The following is a 23,738-nucleotide window of genomic DNA, read 5'->3' as shown; positions in this document are numbered from 1 at the left end:
TAATTTGGGAAAATAAAGTATATCTTATCTTATTCTGTCCGATCCAAATGACCCAGAGTCCCCTAAATCTTCAAATCGACCACATGGTTAAATCTGCACTTTTTGGACTCAGCATCCTCAATAACACACAAAACCACTCCAAAATTGTCCATATAGGCCAAGACATTTTTTTTACTGTCCACATTAATGTTAATTGACACAATTTATTGCTAATTGTGCAAATTGCCCTACATATGCACGTTAGCATCTCGCAGTTTCTATGTTCTGGGGACCTGTACTATACATTTCTATCATAAACCTTTGGAGTCCTCAGCATTTGTGGGTTCAGAGTAGGACTCTAAGAGCTGGCAACTACTGATTTATCCTATATGGCACACTAGAGGAGCTTTAAACAGAAGGATTTCCTGAGTTGAAAAGCTGCTAAACTGCTTTATATTCATGCACACTCAACTCAAACTCATTCTATTTCCTTGAGATGAAGCACTGATTCATGTCCTTGGAGGGAAGTCAACACAAACAGAGGCAGAAAGTGCATATGTATTTGGTTTTATTGAAGAAGAGAGATATGAATAGGTAGCCTGTTTTAAGGCACCTTACAAATGTACAACAAAAGCTCAACCATTTATTTATTCAGAATACAAAAATACACATCTCAGTGACTCCAAATCGTAATAAATAGTTAACCATGCATTCTAACCATAAAAAGGCACAGAAAACAGTCACTTAGTAGTCATAGAAATGATCAACTACTTTACCAAAGAATCATCCAGAGAGTAACACAGGTGACGACTGTAACATTATATTCCAAATGTGAAAACACAATACACATCATGTCAGTTAAACCTTAGGCAATAAATATGCAAATATTGTTTATACCTACATACATATTCTTACAAATTAAAACTGTGCCATTGTAAACATAATGTAAACAAATGAAACTCACTTTTCTCCCGTCGCTTTGTAAGGAACCACGTCAAAAACTATCATCCCGTGTTTTGTTTTTTTTAGAGATCCTTGCATGGGTTTCGTTTGGTTTTTCGGTTAAAAAAAAACCAGGCAGTTTGCAGCATTATTTACACTGGAAAACACAGCGAGGGACAGAGAGAAGAGGGGGGGCTACTTCAAGTCTGGGGGCCAAAACACTTGAGATTAGAGAAACCCAGCAGACACTCTGGAGAGAACGCAGACAGAGGTGAGGAGCTGCGACAGCGGGAGGGGAGTCAGATTAAATGTGGATTTGAGGCCAGAAGAAGGCAGCGTTCAGCAGCTCTACTTTACTGCTCCCTATATAAAGCACATACTGACAGAAACTGAAATAAGAGCAGAAGGCCGTCTGTCATACAGGTCATCAATGATGTTGATATACTCATGAATTAAAGGCAGAGTTAATCCACACATGGTCTTCAGTCAGGCTGTGGGGCAATGAAGAATATGTGTTAATCTGTCTATTTCTGTCTATAATTTGCAAAACACATCTTCTTTTAGGTTAGATTTGCATCAAAAATATTCTATTAAATTGCAATTTAACTGATAGGGGTATTAACTCCTGCATGCCAATGAGCAATACTGCAGAACATAAAACAGATAGCCTGATTGAATTGATTGTCGGCATGAGAAAACAGTTATCGCTTCTGTTTAGACTCAGGGTCTCGCGCCCTCTGGTGGGATATTCTGGTAGTTTCACTCATTTCTATTATTTTAAGGATACTTAAATGAACGGTGAACATGTGGCACTCGATATTAAGTTAAAAAAGTAGGTACTTCTTAACAGCAGACATATATAACTCTTAGAGGACATAAAGGCAACTAATTATTCTCCAAAGGGAACTAGAGTTGATATAAGAGGTTGGCAATGGTACATGTACAATTGCTGATAAGTTATCCACTGCTGTAGTAGCCCACACACACACACACACACACACACACACACACACACACACACACACACACACACACACACACACACACACACACACACACACACACACACACACACACACACACACACACACACACACACACACACACACACACACACACACACACACACACACACACACACACACACACACACACACACACACACACACACACACACACAGATGCATTATGGTACACGAGTGAACACAACAGTCATGTCCGCCCACTCACTGACACTACTTCAGTGTACCATCCTGGAAGCACAGAGGAGCAAAACTACAAACGAGTGAACCGCTGGAAGAAGATTTACTTTGCTGTGGAGTCCGTAAGAAAAAGCGGTCTGCAGGCTTTAACTTCTTAAAATCTAAACCCCCAAACCTCGAGGATGTACAAAACGGCTTCTTTTTTTATCGCAAATGTTGGAAAGCTGCAGAGACAGTATCAAAACAAGAGATAAAATATTGCACCATCATAAGAATACAACAGCATGTACAAGAGATCAGAACCACACACACAACTGTTATGGTGTAATATACACAGTCAATGTGTCAGCTGCTGACAATGCATGCCATGTCAGCAAAATCTACAAATGCATTATTGGACTACAACACTTACAAACATCGTTTGCATACACTGGTATACTGTATATACAGTGCATATATGTATATACAAAACATAGCATCACATAGAAATATACCCTGTAATGCCACCAGTCTGAGGAGAAACTCAAATAAGTGTTTTTCTAACAACTTGTAAAGAGAAGAAGAACAAAAAAGCTGCGCTGGAACGACGCTATGCAGGCTGCAGATCAACTGCTCTATTTAAAACCTTTAGTGTTAAATACTGAGTTCAAAAGTCGAGGTGAACCGTTAACGCTATGAAATGATATGAGTGTTTGCACTTGCACGAAGCAAGACGTAAAAAGTGCCTTTTTATAAGTGTTCCTTTAAAAAAATAACCTACAGCTTATGCTTTAATTTCCTCCTGACTAACGAGCATTTTAATCTGACCTTAACTGGAATTAAAAACTACAAACAAAGTGATCAGATGTTTTCTTCTTCCACATTCACCTTGGTACTGATATCCACTAAGAACGTGTCACCTGACAGATATTAAACTCCATATAATTAAACCTCAACAGCTTGTTTAAAAACCTATAATGACCTCTACCAATAAAGCACGTTGCACACTAAATGACTGAAGGTATGGCACGAGTCTTTGACACATCATCATCATCATCATCATGCAAACGAAATAAATTAAAGCTAGGTAAAGAAAGAGTTGAACTAAGGATGCTTTCAGTAGTAACACACGGCATCGTAATACTTAAGTCGTGTAAAACTTGTTCAAGTGTTATTCTGCACACAAAATAATCAAGACACTAATCATGCAATTATCTAAGGTTGAGCAAGCATAGCATGCGGCCGTCTCCCACTGACCCCGCCCCGAGACCGGGACCGCCTCCTCTCTGCAGCAGTGCTCATGAAACCACGCTCACACACCTGAAACTGAAGCTCATGGAAGTCCTGGTTCTGCTACTGTTTTGTAAGTACAACTCAGCTGTCAGTATGGATACTTGCATACCTGATTGTGTGCTATGAATGGTTATTAACTTAGAAATGGCTTTTTTTTTTGTGAAGATCGATCCATTTCCATCCCACCGTCTCAGTTTGGCACCAAAAGGTTTCTGGATGACGACATTTCAGAGGCTTTCTCAGCAGAGGGATTACATCCAGCTCCTGTTGAACACCTTCCTGCTCCTCCCACGGTGCTGCCAAACTCTTCCACTGTGAGGGGAAAAATGCGCCCCTCCACTCTCCGGTAGCGTCTGCTCCCGGGTTAAAGGTCAACCATGGAGGCCTTGGCGAGCTCCTTAGTTCCCTGGAGAATTCTCTTCATATGACCCACTTTCGATATCCCCAGATCCTGAGGAGAGAAAGAAGACACACATTAGAAACACAGAAAGACACCTCTATACTTCGGGATGAATCGCCGTTCCACTCTGAACAGATGCAGAGCTCTGTTGCCATTTTTATAATTAGGCAACCAATCGCTTTCCTTTTGTTATCAGTTGCACAATCTGAAAAAACAGCAACCCAAAAATAAACACATTTTGAACAAACAAACAGCGACTCGCTGGATTCATTCTTGAGGGACCTCTGAAAACAGCTGCAGTACGGTGTGGCAGACACTTCAGCACTCTCTAATTATCTTTGTAAAGGTTTCTTTAAATGTATTCATTACTTTTTACTTTACCTCTGAATTTGACTCGCTTATAATTCAAATTTGATTTAGCAGTAATGTTCAGAAAAAGCATCTCTGTTTTTTTACTGTTCAATTCATTACCAACAACTTTAGAAAGAGAAACCTGCAGTCCCTGCTCCCTTTGTGAAAGCAGGAGAGCTGATGGTGGGCAACACTTGCATTTTGAGGAGCAGACAAATGTCCCAGAGAGCAGAGACACAATTCAAGTGAACATGTGATCTGTGCACGTTTGATTTTCAGTGTAAAGATACATCACAGTCAGTTCATTCTCCATGGCAGATCGGGACGGGGTCTAACCTAACACTCCAGCATGTGCACTTCAATCTGTATCGACCAATCGGCTCGCTGCTCCTGTGAGGTGGACCCAGGTTAAAAATAACACACCTCTGCTATCCTGGCTCCAAAATGATGGAACGAGAAACTCCCTACTGTTATCAGGACAGAGACAAGTCTTCATATCTTCCGCTGTAGACTGAAAACCCACCTGTTGTATCGCTTGTACCTTGTGCAGCTTTTCTTGACCAAGTCTGGTTTGAATGTCTATAAAACATATAGCAATAAATCATCACCCTTTTCTGTGTTTCACTTTTTAGGACAACAAATAAAAGTTATACACAGCATTAATCTTGTGTTTGAGTCTTAAAAAAGGCAGAAAAGTTGAATATTCTTGACTATAGTTGAGATCAGAGGATACAAAACAGTTGATGGATAATCACAGACCGGTATGAGTAAGGAATCAATCAGAGTTGACCTTTTGAAGACAACAGATGCTTTAAATTGAATAAAAACACCCGTAATTCATTCTGTGTAGCATCATTACAGAACGTACAGAAGAGTCCATGTCTTCTTTGTGACTATCAGATGATATAACCCTGTAATTCAGACCAAAAAACCATTTAAAAACGGGGTGGATTTGAGAGAAGACCTCGACCTGACGCACTTATTGAACAGACCTTTGAATCCAACATATCTGCATTTGATTTGTTGTACTGTTTCTATCTGTATGGTTTATTGTCTCTGTGGATAAAAGCATCAGCTAAATGAAATGCAGCTTCTATAAATATCACAGCTATACTTCCTGCCTGACTTTACACTTCCTGTCCCCCCCCCACCCCACACCCATCCCAACCCCCCTGTTAGTGTTAGTGGGTTACACCAAGCAACGTCAGACAGTAGCAGCCAAGCAAGAGCAATGCAGCGTGAGGAGGAGGAAGCAGGACAGGGAGACATCTAGAAGAGTGTCAGAAGTATAGAGGACAGGGAGAAAGAGGTGTGTGTGTGTGTGTGTGTGTGTGTGTGTGTGTGTGTGTGTGTGTGTGTGTGTGTGTGTGTGTGTGTGTGTGTGTGTCTGTGTGTACCTTCAGGTCCCTCCTCTCCAGGTGCAGCAGCTCCGAGCCGCGGATGTCGTGTCGGATGAAGGTGTCTCTGTACTCCCCGAGACTCAGCTGCTCCAGCCAGACCCCCACCTCCTCTGGACCCCACCTCTCCACTATGCACACACACACACACACACACACACACACACACACACACAAACACACACACACGGGGCAGAGCAGAGACAGGCTCAGGGTGCCTCACTGGTATCCACACACACACTCTCAAACTTCATCCATTCCCTCTCACAGCACCTTTATGTGGATATGTCAACACACACACACACACACACACAGACACGCACACAGACACACACACACACACATACACACACACACACACACACACACACACACACACACACACACACACACACACACACACACACACACACACACACACACACACACACACACACACACACACACACACAAACAGACACACACACAGACAGACACACACGAATGGATACAATGTGTGGGAAAGATGGAAGAAAATGGAGGGAAGGGAGAGTAGGGGAAAGGGAGAGCGGTGGCGGCAGCTGGGAGGAGTCGGAGAAAGGCCAAAGGTTGGTCAGAACGAGGCACGGAGGCCGGTGCTGGTCCAGGGAAGACTGGGGGCGGGGCATGCACATCACCGGCAATGAGAACACATGGAATAAAGTAGAAGGAATAGGCAGCGTGTGCAGGAATACTGCAGGAAGTACAGCCAGATAACCAGCCCGCTGATCTCACTGCTCAACTCTTAGACCATCTGTGTATAAAAACATTTAACCAATGAGAGAGCAGCAACGTCACGCTACTGTTTGGTCATCCGGAAATCTGATCGTGACTTTTTCACTCTTTTTAATGCAACCAAAAAGACTTGATTTCCAGCTGGTTTTTGTTCTAATGCATGGACACATTGCTCACCCCTGCAGGTGCAGCCTTGTTCTGCTCCACTTTGAAGCCATGATGATGAGAGCATGAATGGAGGGGAGGGGGGGGGTGTGTGATATGATGGTTAGGGTCACACCGTGTGATACAACACCTGATCGTTGTGTTTCTACCAGTGGAGGAAAGAAATAATAACTTAATGCATGGAGTGTGTGTTGATGATGGCATGATGTTTGTGTGCATCCTATCAGACAGAGGTTTTAGTATCAAAGACTGGAGAGAGGATAGAAGCACTTCCAGATCATCATCCTGGTTTTACCTAGAAGTGGACGAGGTACAGAGGTAAAAGTGCTAATGCCTCAGTGTAGTACTCTGTTATAAGTAAAAGTCCTCAACATGAAGTGGTAAAGGAGGAGCTTCTGTTTACTGTGCATACTGACAGATAGCCTCTGTATAAGCGATATGTTTTGCAACGTGCACCTGAGTCTGAATCTTCAAATTAACTTCAAATAAACGTAGTACAAACGCTGTAGAGAAGTACACATTGCTACCCAAGTATAGCACAAGAACTGGATTCAATCAGGGTACTTAATTTAGTACAAACAGAAGTTTCCACTACTCAATCTTGGAAATATATCCAACATTTATCAACCTAAGTGTGTCCACAAGACTGACATGATTTCTGGTAAGCTAAGGGTCACAAAACACTCGTACACTTCACTATAATACACAAATCAAATTGCTTCCCCTCTATTGTAGACCTTTTTGAGAGGAGTCCGATTCAACACTACCTTCCTTTTAAGTAAAATATATAAGGTGTGATCTTCTGAGTTCGCTAAAAACATTTTGAATTGAATGTCTAGAGTTAGGGCTGCAGGAGTTTGGAATGAAATATTGCGATATGAATGCATTTTTGATTAATTGTGCAGCGCTCGTTGTGTCACTGTGACCTGCCAACTATGCAGCTGAAGCAACCCTTACATGGAAACGGATAAACAACAACAAAAACATCGTGTTCCTCCTCTGCAGCGAGAGGGACACTACTTCAGGGGGCTGGCCCAGACTCTGACCCCCTCCGGCCGCTGTGTTCTCTACTGGGGGAAAGAGCTCACACCCTACCTGACTGCGGACTGGTCTTCTTGGCGGCCCTCTCCTTCTTGAACTTGGGCACGATGCGGAACATGCTGCTGCGACTGTTCCTCTTGCCGTAACCCAGAGAGTGGTCCTGGTACATAAGCACAGTCAACCTATAGCCTTTCATTTAGCTGGTCAGCTCTGCCGTTACCTGGAGCCACATTACTCTGAAGACATGATGTGTGTGTGTGTGTGTGTGTGTGTGTGTGTGTGTGTGTGTGTGTGTGTGTGTGTGTGTGTGTGTGTGTGTGTGTGTGTGTGTGTGTGTATGTGTGTGTGCTGAGGCCGCTCACCTCTTCGTCGTTGGGCTGCAGGATGTGGTAGAGCCAGGGGATCTCTCCCAGTTTGCCCAGCTCAAGCTCCACGCTCTGCAGAGCCGTGGACAGCTGGTCCTCCTCCGGCTGCTCCAGCTGCTGCAAGGAGACAAGGAATCAAGGAAACAGGTCAACAAGGAAACAAGTCAACAAGAAAACAAAGCAACAAGGCAACAAGGCAGCAAGGAAACAAGGCAGCAAGAGACCAAGGCAGCAAGGAAACAGGGCAACAAGGCAGCAAGGAAACAAGTCAACAAGGGAACAGGTCAACAAGGAAACAGGTCAACAAGTCAACAAGGAAACAAGGCAACAAGGAGACAAGGAAGCAGGTCAACAAGGAAACAGGTCAACAAGGAGACAAGGAAACAAGGAGACAACATCATCCACATGCAGCTGAAAGTGGATTTACTACAACAAGGTTCAAAAGCGTCACATCTTCTTAAAGCTTGCTCTCATTTGTGTTGGGATGTGTATATTTTCCTCCCCTCTAGTGAACCAAACTCAAGCTGTTGTCCTGATGAAATCATATTCTGTAGTTCTGTTACAGGTATGGTTTCTCACCAGAGAGACTCGTCCCAGCAGCAGAGACTCGGTCTCGTTGTACAGAGCCTTCACGGTGCTCGCCACCTCGATCGCCGTGTTCCTGGTCAGATTCTGGAAACAGGACATCATGTATTTAGTATCACCTCACATGTCATACAACAAACACATCAGGGCAAGCATAGTGTAAAAACAAACCAATTACAGTAGCCGAGTAGAACTTGATTAGCATAGCTTCAGATATAAAACCTCTTCAGCTTGTGAGGATTATACAAACTACATTGTGTTTAAACTCAAACTGCAGCTTCAGTTAACACAGCACCAAGAGGTTTAGGCTAAAACTTGTGCTCTACAACGAAGCTAAATGACACCGCAACCGTCCCAAGCCCAGCCTAGAACCAGTGTTAGTGTGTTTTACCGACCTCTGGGAACTTGGGGTGAGTCTTGTTGATGGCGTGAGACGAGGCATTAACAGCATGAGCCAGCTCCTGCTCTAACAGCCCGTCGGTCTTCGCTGCCTCACATATCCTGAGAGCACACATGTCCATTAGCACACGTGAGTAACACGTGACTGATTGTAATAGGAGGGTGCCCTGCTCACCTCGTGATGAGCTCCTCTGCAGCGCGGGCACACAGCTGCACCAGGGCGGCCTCCTCCTCCGTGGCCAGGTCCACAGACTGCTGCGGGTACAGGTGAGGTCTCAGAGGAGGCTTGTCGTACTTCAGCTTATCCTCCCAGGACTTCAGCGTGTTCTCAAACGCCTGCGGGGAAAAACCATAGAATATATCAGCACCATTTCAACCCACACTCTTCACAATTTCCAAGAGATTTTCAGCCCCTCCTTCCCTCTCTCCCTCACCCGGTCTCTGGTGAGCATCTGGGCCCGGTTCTTGTGCTGGATCTTGATGACCCCGGGCGGCTGGATCCAGGCCTCCCCGTCCACCTGAATGGGAACGCCCTCATCTCCCAGGATCGTGATCTTCACTGTTCGACACTGAGCCACACACACAAGAAGCTTCAGTTAGATGTGTGTCTTCTCAAACGTGTGTGTGTCCTCTGCTGTTGACTAAGGTGTGTGTGTTCGGACCTGTGCTATGCGGTGGTGCTGCAGCTTGATGACTCTGGACACGGCCATCTGCATGCTCCCAAACACCGCCACCACCTCCAGGATCTTATCATCGAACGACGGGGCACAGAAGATCTGCAGGACACAATGACCGTGATGCATTTATTCCCCGTGTGGCGTCTGAGGATATTTGATTTACCTTTGATTTACGTAACAAAAGGACCCAACAACCTGTCCATCTGTCTCTCAAAAGCCCAAAACCCTTGATTTCTTACCGAGTATATCGATTTCTTTTAAGCAGTTTCCTAAATATTATTGAGTCATGTCAAATATTTTACTTGTGTAATATATCAAAACGTGAGCTAAGTTATTTAAAACTAAAAATCGTAGTAAGACTTCAACAATTAGTATTTTAAACATTTGATCTATTCTACTTAAGAGCCTATTTAACTTATTTTTGATGGATTGTTTCTCAAAGTCCAAGCTGATGTGTTGCTTGGTCAGTCCATCCCCACAGGTATGTACTGTCCCCATATTTGAGATCGAAAACAGCATTTTCTTCCCATTTTAGCAGTAGATATTCTTAATTGACTCATCAATTAGTAGATTAGAGTAATCATTGCACATCTACTTCCAAGTATTTTAATGTAGCACTGTCCAAAGTCCAGAACAACAACAGGCATGTATAAATCATAGAAATTAAAGATTGAATTTGGTTAAATTGACCAGATTGGTTGGAAATATTGCAATGAGATATTTCCTCCAATGATTCATCTGTAGTTTGTGGATCAAAGGAATATCGGACTGTTCTTCCACAGGATTTCATCACCAGCCGTATCCTTTAGCGTATCTGTGACGGGGGGGATTGGATAGCCTATATCTCTGTCCTGCTTCTATATCCATAAAGACCTGAAGACTCTCGGCCCCGTCAGCTCCGCTCAGCTGCAGCCTGAGAGAGAAACCAAGTGTTTCTGAGAGGAGACGCTCCACACCGCTCTGATATTGATCTCTGCTACAGAGAAAAAGGTCAGAGCAACGACGAGTCAGCGTCTACATGGACAGGAGCTCAGCAGAAAGGGATGGGAGACCTTTCTGCTGAGAACAAATGATCCAAACAACTAAATCTACAATATATTTTCGTGTCTGCGTACAATGACTAACTGAGAGTCCTCCCCCTGTTTCCTCCTCTCCAGTTACATAACACACATGCACAGACTGTATGTCCAAGGGTAATCTCTGCAGGGGCTCACTAAGGGTGTGTGTGTGTGTGTGTGTGTGTGTGCAAACTGACTCTAATCCCTCAGCAGCCCTTGTGCTCTGGGCCTTAAACAAATAAGCACAAATATCTCTCTATACGCCCTCCCCCTGCACCTCCAGGGTCCAGGCACTTGTCTTCCATGTTCAACAACAGAGAATCAGAGAGCGGTGGAGCATGATCCAGTTATTAGACTCCACCCCTTTTCCTCTGCAAAGACGACCACTTCCTGCACAGTTTACTGGAATGTGCACTCACGTCGTCCTCCTTGGTGCCTCCCCAGAAGTTGGTCCCTCCTGCGTAGCTGGGAATGTTTAAGACTGCGATGCCCTGCAGGCTGGGCAGTGGGATGTACTGGCCGTCACACTGGGAAGAGAAACAGGAGAAAGAGAGGATGGCGTAAGACAGGGGTTTTCAACCGGTGGTCCGCGGACCCCTGGTGGTCCGCGGCGGCATTGCATGTGGTCCGTGACAAGAGCCTATGTTGATCAGTTCACCATTGTTTTTTTTTAATATAAATTCGCTTTGATATTTCAACACATTTCCAGAATACCGTTACATATCGTGAAAAATATGTTTAAAATAATATAAAGGAAATTCAAGCTGACAGAATGTAGCCTTGCGCCTATCCAGTCTATGGTAGCCTGTGATTCGCTAATGGTAATGAGTTGCGTCGCTAACCTCACTTATTATTCATTACGTACAGTCTTGCGAGCAAAGTTGACACACATTTATAAGCATAGCCGACGAGAGTATTTTAAGATAGGTTGTAGTACAGCAAACATTTGTTACATATGTACTAGTCTAGCTATATATCTAGCACCAATGGATCGTTTTGTAGTGAGGAAAGTGCCAGAGGGACAGGCTGCCATGACAGAGGGTCAGGCTGCCACGACAGAGGGACAGGCCGCCACGATAGGGCAAGGACAGGCTTCCGAAGCGTCAACTTCGCAAAAAAGACGAAAAAGAAAATACAATGAGGAATATGTTAAATATGGATTCACAGTGACGACAGACAGAGCAGGAGAGGAGGTACCACTGTGTTTCGTATGTTCAACAATTCTCTGTAATGAAGCTATGAAGCCGTCGAAACTTACGCGGCATATGGAGACGCATCACGTCCACTTGAAGGCCAAACCCGTTGAGTACATGCAACAGATGTTGCGTGATTTCAAAGGACAGCAGGCTACCATGAGGAAGAGTGCAAAAATAAATGAAAACGCACTGAAAGCATCGTATCTGGTCGCTCTCAGGGTTGCAAAAAGTAAGAAGCCCCATACCATTGCAGAGCAGCTTATATTGCCAGCAGCCATAGATATGTGCAGAGCTATGGTAAGCGAAGAATGTGCCAACAAATTAAAAACTATTCCGTTGTCAGACAACACAATCGGAAGACGAATTGGGGAAATGGCAAATGATGTCAAAGACCAGCTGATGGCAAAACTTCAGACAGTTCTGTTTTCCCTTCAAATCGACGAGACGACAGATGTTACTAATGATGCGCAACTGTTAACATTTGTGCGATACGAGGACAGTGGCACTATGTGCGAGGAATTTCTTTTTTGCAAACCACTGCCCGGGCGAACTACCGGTGTAGAAATATTTAAAGCACTGGACGATTTTTTCACGGAGCACAATATCTCGTGGCAGAGGTGCGTTGCATTATGCAGCGATGGGGCCCGAGCCATGAGTGGCAGCAAGACTGGACTGTTTGCGCATGTAAGGAGGGTGGCTCCTTCAGTTGAGGAATACCCTGACAGCACACATAAACGGATGCATTTATGTGTGCTCTGAGGATATTGATGTTGCCTTGATTTACGAAAAAAGACTACACTGTCCACTGTTCTCAAAAGCCCCAAACACACTTGATTTGCTTACCATAGTGATCGATGTATAGTTTAAGCGTTTCCTAATTTATTGAGGCTGTGAAATGATTTACTATGTGTAATATCCACAAAACGTGAGCTAGTTATTTAAAACTAAAACGTAGTAAGACTTCAACATTGTATTTTAAAATTTGATCTATTCTACTTATTTAACTATTTTTGAGGATTGTTTCTCAAAGTCCAAGTGAGGTTGCTTGTGTCGTCCAATCCCCACAGATATACTCCCATTTTGAGATCGAAAACGCATTTTTCTTCCCATTAGCGCGATATTCTTAATTGATCATAATTAGTGAGGATCATTGCACATCTACTCAAGTATTAATATAGCATGCAATGTCTCTAGAACAACAACAGCTTATAAATCTAGAAATTAAAGATTGATTTGTTAAATGACCAGATGGTGGAAATTGCAATGAGATATTTCCTCCAATATTCAACTGTTTGGACAGGAATATCGGCCTAATTCTTCCACAGGATTTATCCAGCCTATCTTTACGTATCTTCCTGGGGGTTTGGTAGCCCCGTCCTGCTTATGATCCTAAGACCTGTTAGACTCTCGCCCTGCTTCGCTCACTGCGCTAGATGCAACCTCAGTGTCTCTGACAGCAGGTGATTGCTGCACAGTCGATTGTCTCTGGCTAGAGAAAAAGGTCAGAGCAACAATCAGCCTCTGACCAGGCCAGCAGTAGATGGGACCTTCTTGGACTTCATTTACAATTGATTTTCGTGTCTGCGTACAATGACTATGAGAGTCCTCCCTGTTTCCTCTTCCAGTACATAACACACCTCAGACTGTATCCAAGGTAATTTGCAGTGGCCACTAAGGGTGTTGTGTTGTGTGGTGTGTGTGTGTGCAAACTGATTCAACATCATCAGCAGCCTCTTGTGCTCTGGGCCTTAAACATAATACATAATATTATCTTAACGCCCTCCCCCTCACCTCAGGGTCACACTTGTCTTCCATGTTCAACTACAGAGAATCGAGAGCGTGGAGCATGTCCGTATTAGCTCCACCCTTTCCTCTGAAAGCGACCACTTCTGCACAGTTTACTGGATGTCACCAAATCGTCCTCCTTGGTGCCTCCCAAAGTTGGGTCCCTCCTGCGAGTGGAAGTTAAGACTGCATGCTGAGCTGCAGTGGATGATGGCCGTCACACTGGGAAGAGAAACAGGAGAAAGAGAGGATGGCGTAAGAGAAGGAGCAGGGATAGGGTGTCTGCGAGTTTCAACATGTCATATACACTGTTCGGCCAAAAGACAGGTCCCTGCCTGTGGGGGGGCAGCGCTATGATCTGGGGCTGCTGCAGTTGGTCTGGTCTACGTTCAGCAACCCAAAGAATGAGGTCAGCTGACTCCCTGAATAAACTGAAGGACCAGGTTATTCCATCCATGGATTTATTCTTCCCTGATGGCACGGGCATGTTCCAAGAGGACAATGCCAGGATCCATCGGGCTCAGACTGTGAGACAGTGCTTCAGGGAGCATGAGACATCATCTCACATATGGATTGGCCCCTACAGAGTCCAAACCTGAACCCCATTGAGAGTCTTTGGGATGTGCTGGAGGAGACTTTGCACAGTACAGGACAGAAATAAATGTTGAGACGTTACAGAAGCTCGTGGAAACGATGCCACAGAGAATGCGTGCCGTACTCAAATCTGAAGGCGGTCCAACGAGTATTAGAGGGTGACCTTTTTTTGGGCTGGGCGGTGTGCTTCAGAACTGTCTCTGAGGTCTATTGTTGTGTATTTTTTAAATCTTGTACATATGTTTGTATCTTGGTGTGACCTTAAGCTGTAACTAATGAACATTTCCCCTCTGTGTGACGAATGAAGGGATTGTGTTTCTGATTCCTCCCTGCTGTTCCCTTGATCTTTTTCTCCAAATTTAGACGTCTTAGAATTTACGACTTTGTTTCAAATTTCTGGATTTTTTCCAAATGTCGACTTTTACAGATTTCGGATTATCTTTTCAAAATGATCACTTTTTCCCCAAAAAATCTGACTTTCTTTTCTAAATCGGGACTTTTGGAAACATCCCACTACTTCCTCATTATTCTCCTTTTTCATTTGGTCCTAATCATTTTCTTTCCCTAAAAGATCTGATTTTCTTTCAGATTTCTGGATGTTTTGCTCCCGTCCTCACCTCCAGCTGGACCTTCTGCTCCAGGTTCTTGTAGGTTCTCTGCAGAAGCTCCTTTGTTCCCAACACGCCGTACCACATCATGTTCTTAGTACGACTCCTGAGACGGAGGGAGAAGAGGGTGAGATAAACAGTGTGTTAGAAGAGGAAATGTTGGGGAAATTCACTTAAAAGACCCTCAAAAATGTCTGGAAAATAATGGTTGTTTGACACCAGACAGACAGAGGGAAGAAGGGCAATTATGATCTAGTAGAAATATATTGTGTTCTTAAATTGGTAAATTGGTAGGATCAGCTAAAACTAGCTACAAAATATCTGCAAAATGTAAAGCCTCTAAAGTGGATTATATCCTGCAGGGATTATATGTCTTTACTGATCATTAGGAGAGTATCTGCAGCTGGATGGAAATGTGTCTCACCGGCATTTCTCTGGATGCTCCTCTCGCTTGTTGTTGAACTCCAGAGAGATCTTAGCGTCCAGGCCGATACCGAAGTAGTTGTTCATCACACACTTCTCCATGTAGCCCTCTCTGTGTGGAAGAAACACAAACACAGAGGGTAAGATCAAGTTCACACACACATAGCACAACAGATAGAGAAACAGAGAGATTTCACGGGGAGAGAGACGGCTCTTACAGCGAGTCGAGGTCGGGGTCGATGAAGGGCGTCGCACCGAAGGGGTCGATGTTAGCTAGCAGCATCTTGCTAATGATGGAGCTGCCGGCGATGGAGGCAGCCAGACCCGCCCGCAAACCTGCACACACACACACACGCACAAATCAGTCACATGACACCGAGTACAAAAGTCCCTGTGGAGGAGGAAACTAACACAGACATATTAGACCAACTTGTTGCTAAATGAAAAGTAAATCAGTTATTTTTATATAAAATAAACAATGGGTAAGTGCCTTTGTCCTTGTGTCTTTTTCAGAGGTCAGTTATGGGGGGAAATAAATGATAACGTGTGTGATTACCGGGACAGATGATGCGTGTGTTGAGCACCGGGAGGTTCTCCTTGCTGGTGGTGAAGGGGGTGATGGTGAAGGAGCCGTACGACTGAGTGCTGCGACTCACCTTCCTGTCCTCCGGGGAACAGGGGCTCTTAGCGGCTGCAGACACACAGAGAGAAACACTTCACCATCGTGCCTTTCCTCTACTGTATTCCTCTTTCTTTAGGGGCAAACACAACTCAATGGCATCAGTTTTTAAATAAGATACCACCTTCTTATCCCAGCAGGGGGCAGAGCTGTGATACTGGGAGGAATAAGGCAAAACACTCTCAAAGTAAAAAACAACTTTGACCGTAATGGACAATAATCTACTAAGTACACTCAATAGATGGATAAAATGGATTAAAATATAACCGTTTTATTGTAGAAAAGCAAATGAAATGTAGCTTCAGCAGACAATCAATTTAGTATGCAAGTTTAAGGGTTAAGGAAGTGTCACAGCCAGATTCTACGTCATGATGTCTCTCCTCTTTAGTTTTGTTTTGTGGATGCAATGACAGCCCTGCTTTACAGCAACACTGCTCACACCTGGTGAATCCTCCGTCCGTGAGGGATGCATTTAACAACCCGTCCCATTCACATCCAAGAGGAGAGGGTTTCTTCTTTTTAATTTGTGTCCAGCTCAGGAAGGAGTGAGGAGGCAGAGCGAGGCGGACTGATACCTCCTTCTCTTCCAACGGCTGGAAAATGTGTGGAAGGAAGGAAGGAAGGAAGCAGCCCCCCGTGATAAACAGGAAGAACTTCTGCCCCTAAGACAATAGCACATCCTGTGGCCCTCACACACGCACGCACGCACGCACGCGCGCACACACACACACACACACACACACACACACACACACACACAATGGCATAATAGGGCCTCTTTAAATATGTTAGCTTTAGCTGTTTTAAAGAGGTCCTATTGTGCTTGTTGGTGTTTCCCCTTTCCTGTAGTGTGATCTATAGGTTTTAGTGCATGTAAATGGATCCTATTATGTACATTTCCGGGTGTACATCAGTATGTAGTGTCTCTACTTTAAAGAGTCCTCTCCTGCTGATGTTCAGGTGTATATCAGTATGCAGCGTCTCTACTTTAAAGAGTCCTCTCCTGCTGATGTTCAGGTGTATATCAGTATGTAGCGTCTCTACTTTAAAGAGTCCTCTCCTGCTGATGTTCAGGTGTATATCAGTATGTAGTGTCTCTACTTTAAAGAGTCCTCTCCTGCTGATGTTCAGGTGTACATCAGTATGTAGCGTCTCTACTTTAAAGAGTCCTCTCCTGCTGATGTTCAGGTGTACATCAGTATGTAGCGTCTCTACTTTAAAGAGTCCTCTCCTGCTGATGTTCAGGTGTATATCAGTATGTAGCGTCTCTACTTTAAAGAGTCCTCTCCTGCTGATGTTCAGGTGTATATCAGTATGTAGCGTCTCTACTTTAAAGAGTCCTCTCCTGCTGATGTTCAGGTGTATATCAGTATGTAGCGTCTCAACTTTAAAGAGTCCTCTCCTGCTGATGTTCAGGTGTATATCAGTATGTAGTGTCTCTACTTTAAAGAGTCCTCTCCTGCTGATGTTCAGGTGTATATCAGTATGTAGTGTCTCTACTTTAAAGAGTCCTCTCCTGCTGATGTTCAGGTGTATATCAGTATGTAGTGTCTCTACTTTAAAGAGTCCTCTCCTGCTGATGTTCAGGTGTATATCAGTATGTAGCGTCTCAACTTTAAAGAGTCCTCTCCTGCTGATGTTCAGGTGTATATCAGTATGTAGTGTCTCTACTTTAAAGAGTCCTCTCCTGCTGATGTTCAGGTGTATATCAGTATGTAGCGTCTCAACTTTAAAGAGTCCTCTCCTGCTGATGTTCAGGTGTATATCAGTATGTAGTGTCTCTACTTTAAAGAGTCCTCTCCTGCTGATGTTCAGGTGTATATCAGTATGTAGAGTCTCTACTTTAAAGAGTCCTCTCCTGCTGATGTTCAGGTGTATATCAGTATGTAGTGTCTGTACTTTAAAGAGTCCTCTCCTGCTGATGTTCAGGTGTATATCAGTATGTAGTGTCTCTACTTTAAAGAGTCCTCTCCTGCTGATGTTCAGGTGCATATCAGTATGTAGAGTCTCTACTTTAAAGAGTCCTCTCCTGCTGATGTTCAGGTGTATATCAGTATGTAGAGTCTCTACTTTAAAGAGTCCTCTCCTGCTGATGTTCAGGTGTACATCAGTATGTAGTGTCTCTACTTTAAAGAGTCCTCTCCTGCTGATGTTCAGGTGTATATCAGTATGTAGAGTCTCTACTTTAAAGAGTCCTCTCCTGCTGATGTTCAGGTGTACATCAGTATGTAGTGTCTCTACTTTAAAGAGTCCTCTCCTGCTGATGTTCAGGTGTGTATCAGTGTGTAGTCTCTACTTTAAAGAGTCCTCTCCTGCTGATGTTCAGGTGTATATCAGTATGTAGAGTCTCTACTTTAAAGAGTCCTCTCCTGCTGATGTTCAGGTGTATATCAGTATGTAGCGTCTCTACTTTAAAGAGTCCTCTCCTGCTGATGTTCAGGTGTATATCAGTATGTAGCGTCTCTACTTTAAAGAGTCCTCTCCTGCTGATGTTCAGGTGTATATCAGTATGTAGCGTCTCTACTTTAAAGAGTCCTCTCCTGCTGATGTTCAGGTGTATATCAGTATGTAGTGTCTCTACTTTAAAGAGTCCTCTCCTGCTGATGTTCAGGTGTATATCAGTATGTAGTGTCTCTCCTGGGACATGTCTCCATGCTTTAATGTTCAGAAAGCTCTTTATGTTTCTCATACTGCCTGTTCTGCAGCTCCTCTTTTCACCCTCTGTCTGAAACCAGAGCCCGGTCTGCTCTGATTGGTTAGCTGGCCGGCTCTGTTGTGATTGATCAACCACTTAGAGATGTCCCACCCCTTAGGCTATCACGTACAATGTGTTGGAGCGCTAGCCAATAGAAGCACAGGTGCTACATAGTGATGTCACTGTCTTCAGGAAGTAAACGAAGGAGCCCTCTGGAGGGAACACAGGGAATTCAGCCTTTGCAGACCATTTACATGCACTAAAACTTACAGAACACACTACAGGAAAGGAAAAATCCCAAAACAATAGCGGCATCTTTACCTAAAAAGTAAGTATGATCGGCAAAATGTACTTCCAGGAATTAAATGCAGATGTAAAGTACTTGAGTAAATATACTCAGTTACATTCCACCACTGATAGTTACGGTACATGTCAGCCACTAACAAAGCTGCCAACACATTCACACACTTCAACACACACACTTCAACACACACACAGAGGCGTTATAGTGGTGTGTCAGGTACGGTCATTTATTATTGAAGACGTTCTCGATGCCTCAGACTGAAGATGGAGAGATAGACGGCTCGGCTCAGGAGCTGGAAGATCTCTGGGCACTAACAGAACTAATCCTTGGGTATATTTATGACAGGAAGCATGATTTGCGTCAGCAGAACTTTTTTTTTTTCCATTAGCTGTGTATCTGCTGCTCCGTGGTGCAGGGAGGGGGACGGCCACCAGGGGGCGACATTTAGACCCTGTGAGATCTCCAGTTGAGCTTTACATTATATTCTTATATTTGAATGTTCTTCTGTTGGACATTAAGAGTAGATTTGCTGTTCATCTTAATGATAGAGAGAAGAACATATTTCTATTTTATTTTATTTGCCCATATTTTGGTTTTATTTTCAAAAGATTGCATTAAAAAAAAAGAGAAGATAATTAAAAAATAATGTGATAGTGTGTAATTTAAATCTATACATCCCAATATATGAAGGAGTGTGTTTGGTGGCTAAAATAATAATAAATTGGGGTTTTTAAAGTGATTTAAAAATCCCAGAAGGAGTTTGAGGGGCGGGAAAAGCAACAAGATATACACAGTATGCCCGAACTCTTTATTTCAGCATGATTTTGAGTAACAGAGTAATGCTAGCTCCTTAAGGGAAGACTTGACTATTTTGGAAGTGTTTCTAGGAGGGGAAAGCCTCAGAGCAGGTGTCTGCAGGAGGTCACAGATCATAGACTCACATGTGACGGCCTCCAGCTCCTTGGTGTCCTCGTCCTTCTCGCTGTCTCGGTTCTCGTCCTCGCTGTACTTCCTGAACTCCAGAGGAGACGGCAGCTCCGTGTCCTCGGTGTGGGCGTTCTGCTCGTCCACCACTGGACCCCGAGAGAGAGAGAGAGAGTACAGAGTGCAGAGCGTCCTCATTAAGGCTCTTGTTTTCATTCTTCTTGAAAAACATTATTTCTTAACTTCTTTATTGAGCTAGAAATAAACAACCTGACAGATAATCGTACCATCTTAATGCCTACATCGCCTTCTGCATGACAGAAAAGCACATTTTCTTTCAGATAAGCATTCATTTCTGCTCTTTTCCTCACAAAACGTGAAACTAATGCAATTTAAAACAGGACTTTAAACCGAATGCTGACCTAAAATGATGTTAAATTGATTTCCTGTTAAATAAAAGTTGTTTAGAGTGTCTCCAGGCGGTTTCCCTTCATATAGGGTACCCAACTGTTTTCATATGAGGTATACGGAGTCTCTATACTGTTACTATAGTGATTTACATACATCACACTGCCTCTCTTGGATGCTTTTTGTGTCTCGTGCTTTTTGAAAGACGATAAGGTTTAATATCTCTGCAGGCGTCACCTTTCTCGGCCTGCTCGATGATCTGCCTCACGGCCTTCTTCAGGCTGTTGGCCCTCAGCATCATCTGCTCCCGGCTCTTAAACAGCTGATGGGGGGCAGAGCGTCTCCCCTTCTCCGTCTCCACCTCCTCCAGTTTCTCCTTCAGCTCCGTCAGGCTCTCCTCGCTGGCCTCCTCCTCTTCCTCCTCCTCCTCCTCCTCCTGCTCCTCCTCCACGATGGGCGGAGTGGCGTGGGGGACGGAGGGTACCTGGCTCTCGGTGTTCAGGGTCTGCAGGAGGGAGTCCAGCTTCTCGTTCAGGATGGCACACTGAGGAGCAAACAGAGGCTGGGTCCATCGTTCAGGAGGAGATGTGAAATACTGAGAGCCGGAGTGTGAGTCTTACTTTGAGAGACATGGTGTCGCACTCCTCGGAGCTGTCCGTCGTCTTCTCGTAGGCTTTCCCCACTTTGGCAACAAAATCCTTCACTGTTTCACACAGGATCCTGAGGAGCAGGAAGGAACCGTTATAGGGAGTCAATAACACGAGGGACAGAAGCAAGAGGAAAGAGATCTGTGATGGCTTTCAGAAAAACCACACTGATGACCCGCCGTCCTTTCTCATTTCTAATCCTGCAGTTATGTTATTTATCTTATTGGATCTCACTTTACAGACAACTTACAGCACTGCTTTCAACATCAAGCCCATAAAAATGAAGTGGTGTAGTGTCTTGGGGACTAGGGCAGGTAAATGTCGTATTCAAAATATGTTAATTGTTTTTGTTTTTTAAACTTTGATAGAGGTGGTGATTGGAAATAATTTCATTTATTGGATTTTTTTTAAATGACTGCTTTTACTTGATGATTTTGTGAACAGCTAATGCATTTGTTTTTGTGTTTTCAAATAATTTGGAATTAAGTTGAAAATATAAATCTTATCCAAAAAATCCATATAATTGATGAAAAAAGCTGTTGTCATTTTAAATTTGACTTCAGTGGAAATCTGTTTTGGTTTGGCGTCAGGCTGGTAAATGAAACACATACTTGGCGGAGGAGATGACCACAGAGTTCTGCTCCGAGTTGAGGATCTTCGTGAGGTGAGCAGCTACTGAGTCCTCGTAGGCTGAAATGTGAAACTGGGGAGAGAACACACAAGGTCAGAAATATCTTCGAGTGAGTGTGAGAGCACATTCCTCTTTTTATAAATCCATACTGCAGGAAGTTTCTATTCCTGTGTCCAGATTTGAGTCTGAGCTGAGTGGAAGTTGGATTGAAAACAGTATTTCCTCCTCCTCCTCCTCCTCCTCCTCCTCCTCCTCCTCCTCTTCCTCCCGTCTGTGTGGAGGCCCTGGTGGTGTTTACCTGGCAGTCGTCGGGCCCCTCCGGCGTGGTGAGGCAGCTGTGTTTGGGCGGGATCTTGATCTCGTAGGTCATGATGCTCCAGCGGTCCAGCATTTTGGTGCTGGCCCTCTCCAGCTTCTCCAGGGTGGTGGGCAGCTGCGTGTCGTCGTCGCAGGAGGGGCCCCAGCCCAGCACCCGCGCCAGGTCGTTGCCCGTGCCCAGCGGCAACACCCCCAGCTGGCACTGAAACACGGGGTTGAGTTAGCATCAAAACACACAAGCCTGCTGCAGAAAGGAGCTCTGAGAGTGGATGCAATGCACAGAACCGTCTTCCTGAAGTGTTGCTGCATGCTCTTTCTGTTAGCATAGGAGTCTTCCTGTATTCTTTCACGGTATTAAGTCAAATGCAGATGGATTCACTCTCATAAATGTAATCAGAGGGAGAGATTTTTAGCCTAAACTCTTGTAGTTCAGTAACAGGACTTCAAAAGTTATTAAGAAAAGATCAGATAAGATGATGTGGACGGACTGTGTTCGATTAAATCCTGTGTGATTCAATTTCTCACGCCAGAACAAGGTCCTGGGTACAGTAAATTGGTGACTTTCAACCTAAATGAATCTAAAAGTAAGGCGTATAAATCATCACCCTAACCCGTCATCATCCATCATAACTATTGCATCTGTCTTAAAAGACTGAACGTGATGAACCGTGATGTTTGTGTGAAACTCAGACTTTCACACGTCAAATTGGCTGGAGTGTTTCCATGTCGGGTGTGAAAGAGAACAGGGTGTTCAAAGAGTTTCAATTCAGTTTAATTAAAGCTTCACGATGCATGTTTAACACCACAGCTTCCTCAGTACCTGTTTGTGCAGATTGAGTTTGTCGATCTCTGAGAGGACCCAGCCCACGCTCCCGTCTCCTCCACACACCAGGATCCGGAAGTTATCAAACTTCTGGAACAGGCGCAGACTGACAAACACACACACATTTCATTAATTACTTGAACTAAAGCAATTACTGCTGCAGGATGCATCCATGCACATATTTCCAGATGTTTTACGAGTCTAAATCACATCAGAAGTTTAAGGGTTAGTTGGTTTCGCTGACCCGAGGTGCGGCCCCCCGTTGACCAGGTCAAAGACCTGCGCCGGGTTGAGGAGCTGCTTGAAGCGCCGCAGGAACTTCACCCCCTGGTTGTCTCCACTTTTGGAGTTGACAAAGACCAGGAGGGGGCTGGCACAGGAGGGGGGGCAGGTGGCCTTCCAGAAGCCTGAGGAGAGACGGCAGGGGAAAAGGAGAGAGGACAACCGGAGCATCAGTTCTGGGTCCAGCAGCCGGTGAGAGACGTCTGTGTGCAGCGCTGTATTGCATGGGAGCTCAGCACATGCTAAGAACACGTGTTATGTTGCCAGCAGAGCACACACACACACACACACACACACACACACACACACACACACACACACACACACACACACACACACACACACACACACACACACACACACACACACACACACACACACACACACACACACACACACACATTAATCTGCAGGAGGTAATGCAACAAGAGGTTTGTGCTTACAGCATAATCTGCACACTGTGTAAGGGCTTCCACCGTGTGTGTGTGTGTGTGTGTGTGTGTGTGTGTGTGTGTGTGACTCTGCTATCTCATCCCTGCACTCGCTCTTATTGCTTCTCCCCTGCACGTCTTTCTTCTGCTCTCTAATCTCCCTGTCTCCCCTCTTCGATTTTTTCCTTTCGTCTGTATCTGTGCTGCTGTCAGTAGAGGATGGATTCAGGGAGGGAGGGAGGGAGGGAGAGAGAGAGGGAGGGAGGGGAGTCACAATGCTGCAGCACGTGCTACTGTCTGCCTTTCAGCCAATTACAACAACCCCCCCATCTCTCTTTGGGCTGAGGGGGTGCTTGAAGCTGCGGAGATGAACGATGCATCTTTTTTTTTTTTACCCTTCGTCA

The 23,738-nt window shown here is 44.4% G+C and overlaps 1 protein-coding gene across 11 annotated transcripts in view; it reads right to left on the bottom strand.

Annotated features, from left to right (window-relative positions):
- Nucleotides 1-530: 530 nt before the first annotated feature.
- The window catches only part of dgkh (diacylglycerol kinase, eta), a 62,499-nt gene continuing 39,291 nt past the window's right edge, over nt 531-23,738 (bottom strand). For 4 of the 11 annotated variants that reach the window (XM_063888027.1, XM_063888023.1, XM_063888033.1 and 1 more), the window contains 22 exons: nt 22,866-23,028; nt 22,619-22,727; nt 21,779-22,000; nt 21,461-21,552; nt 20,823-20,922; nt 20,440-20,746; nt 19,812-19,943; nt 15,749-15,883; nt 15,411-15,528; nt 15,194-15,304; nt 14,779-14,875; nt 11,006-11,113; nt 9,514-9,627; nt 9,286-9,420; nt 9,027-9,187; nt 8,848-8,953; nt 8,447-8,539; nt 7,865-7,984; nt 7,557-7,684; nt 5,544-5,674; nt 4,670-4,725; nt 531-3,846 (listed from right to left, as the gene is read on the bottom strand). In XM_063888027.1, the coding sequence (XP_063744097.1) occupies nt 3,760-3,846; nt 4,670-4,725; nt 5,544-5,674; nt 7,557-7,684; nt 7,865-7,984; nt 8,447-8,539; nt 8,848-8,953; nt 9,027-9,187; nt 9,286-9,420; nt 9,514-9,627; nt 11,006-11,113; nt 14,779-14,875; nt 15,194-15,304; nt 15,411-15,528; nt 15,749-15,883; nt 19,812-19,943; nt 20,440-20,746; nt 20,823-20,922; nt 21,461-21,552; nt 21,779-22,000; nt 22,619-22,727; nt 22,866-23,028 (2,825 nt within the window). In that variant the 3' untranslated portion in view covers nt 531-3,759. The remainder of the gene's footprint in view (nt 3,847-4,669; nt 4,726-5,543; nt 5,675-7,556; nt 7,685-7,864; nt 7,985-8,446; nt 8,540-8,847; nt 8,954-9,026; nt 9,188-9,285; nt 9,421-9,513; nt 9,628-11,005; nt 11,114-14,778; nt 14,876-15,193; nt 15,305-15,410; nt 15,529-15,748; nt 15,884-19,811; nt 19,944-20,439; nt 20,747-20,822; nt 20,923-21,460; nt 21,553-21,778; nt 22,001-22,618; nt 22,728-22,865; nt 23,029-23,738) is intronic. The other 7 variants (XM_063888024.1, XM_063888034.1, XM_063888025.1 and 4 more) reach the window with 6 other exon arrangements.

Source organism: Eleginops maclovinus, chromosome 7, assembly GCF_036324505.1.
Source record: "Eleginops maclovinus isolate JMC-PN-2008 ecotype Puerto Natales chromosome 7, JC_Emac_rtc_rv5, whole genome shotgun sequence".
Lineage (NCBI taxonomy): Eukaryota > Metazoa > Chordata > Actinopteri > Perciformes > Eleginopidae > Eleginops > Eleginops maclovinus.
Note: the sequence above shows the minus strand (reverse complement) of the source record. Positions and strands in the feature narration are given on the sequence as shown.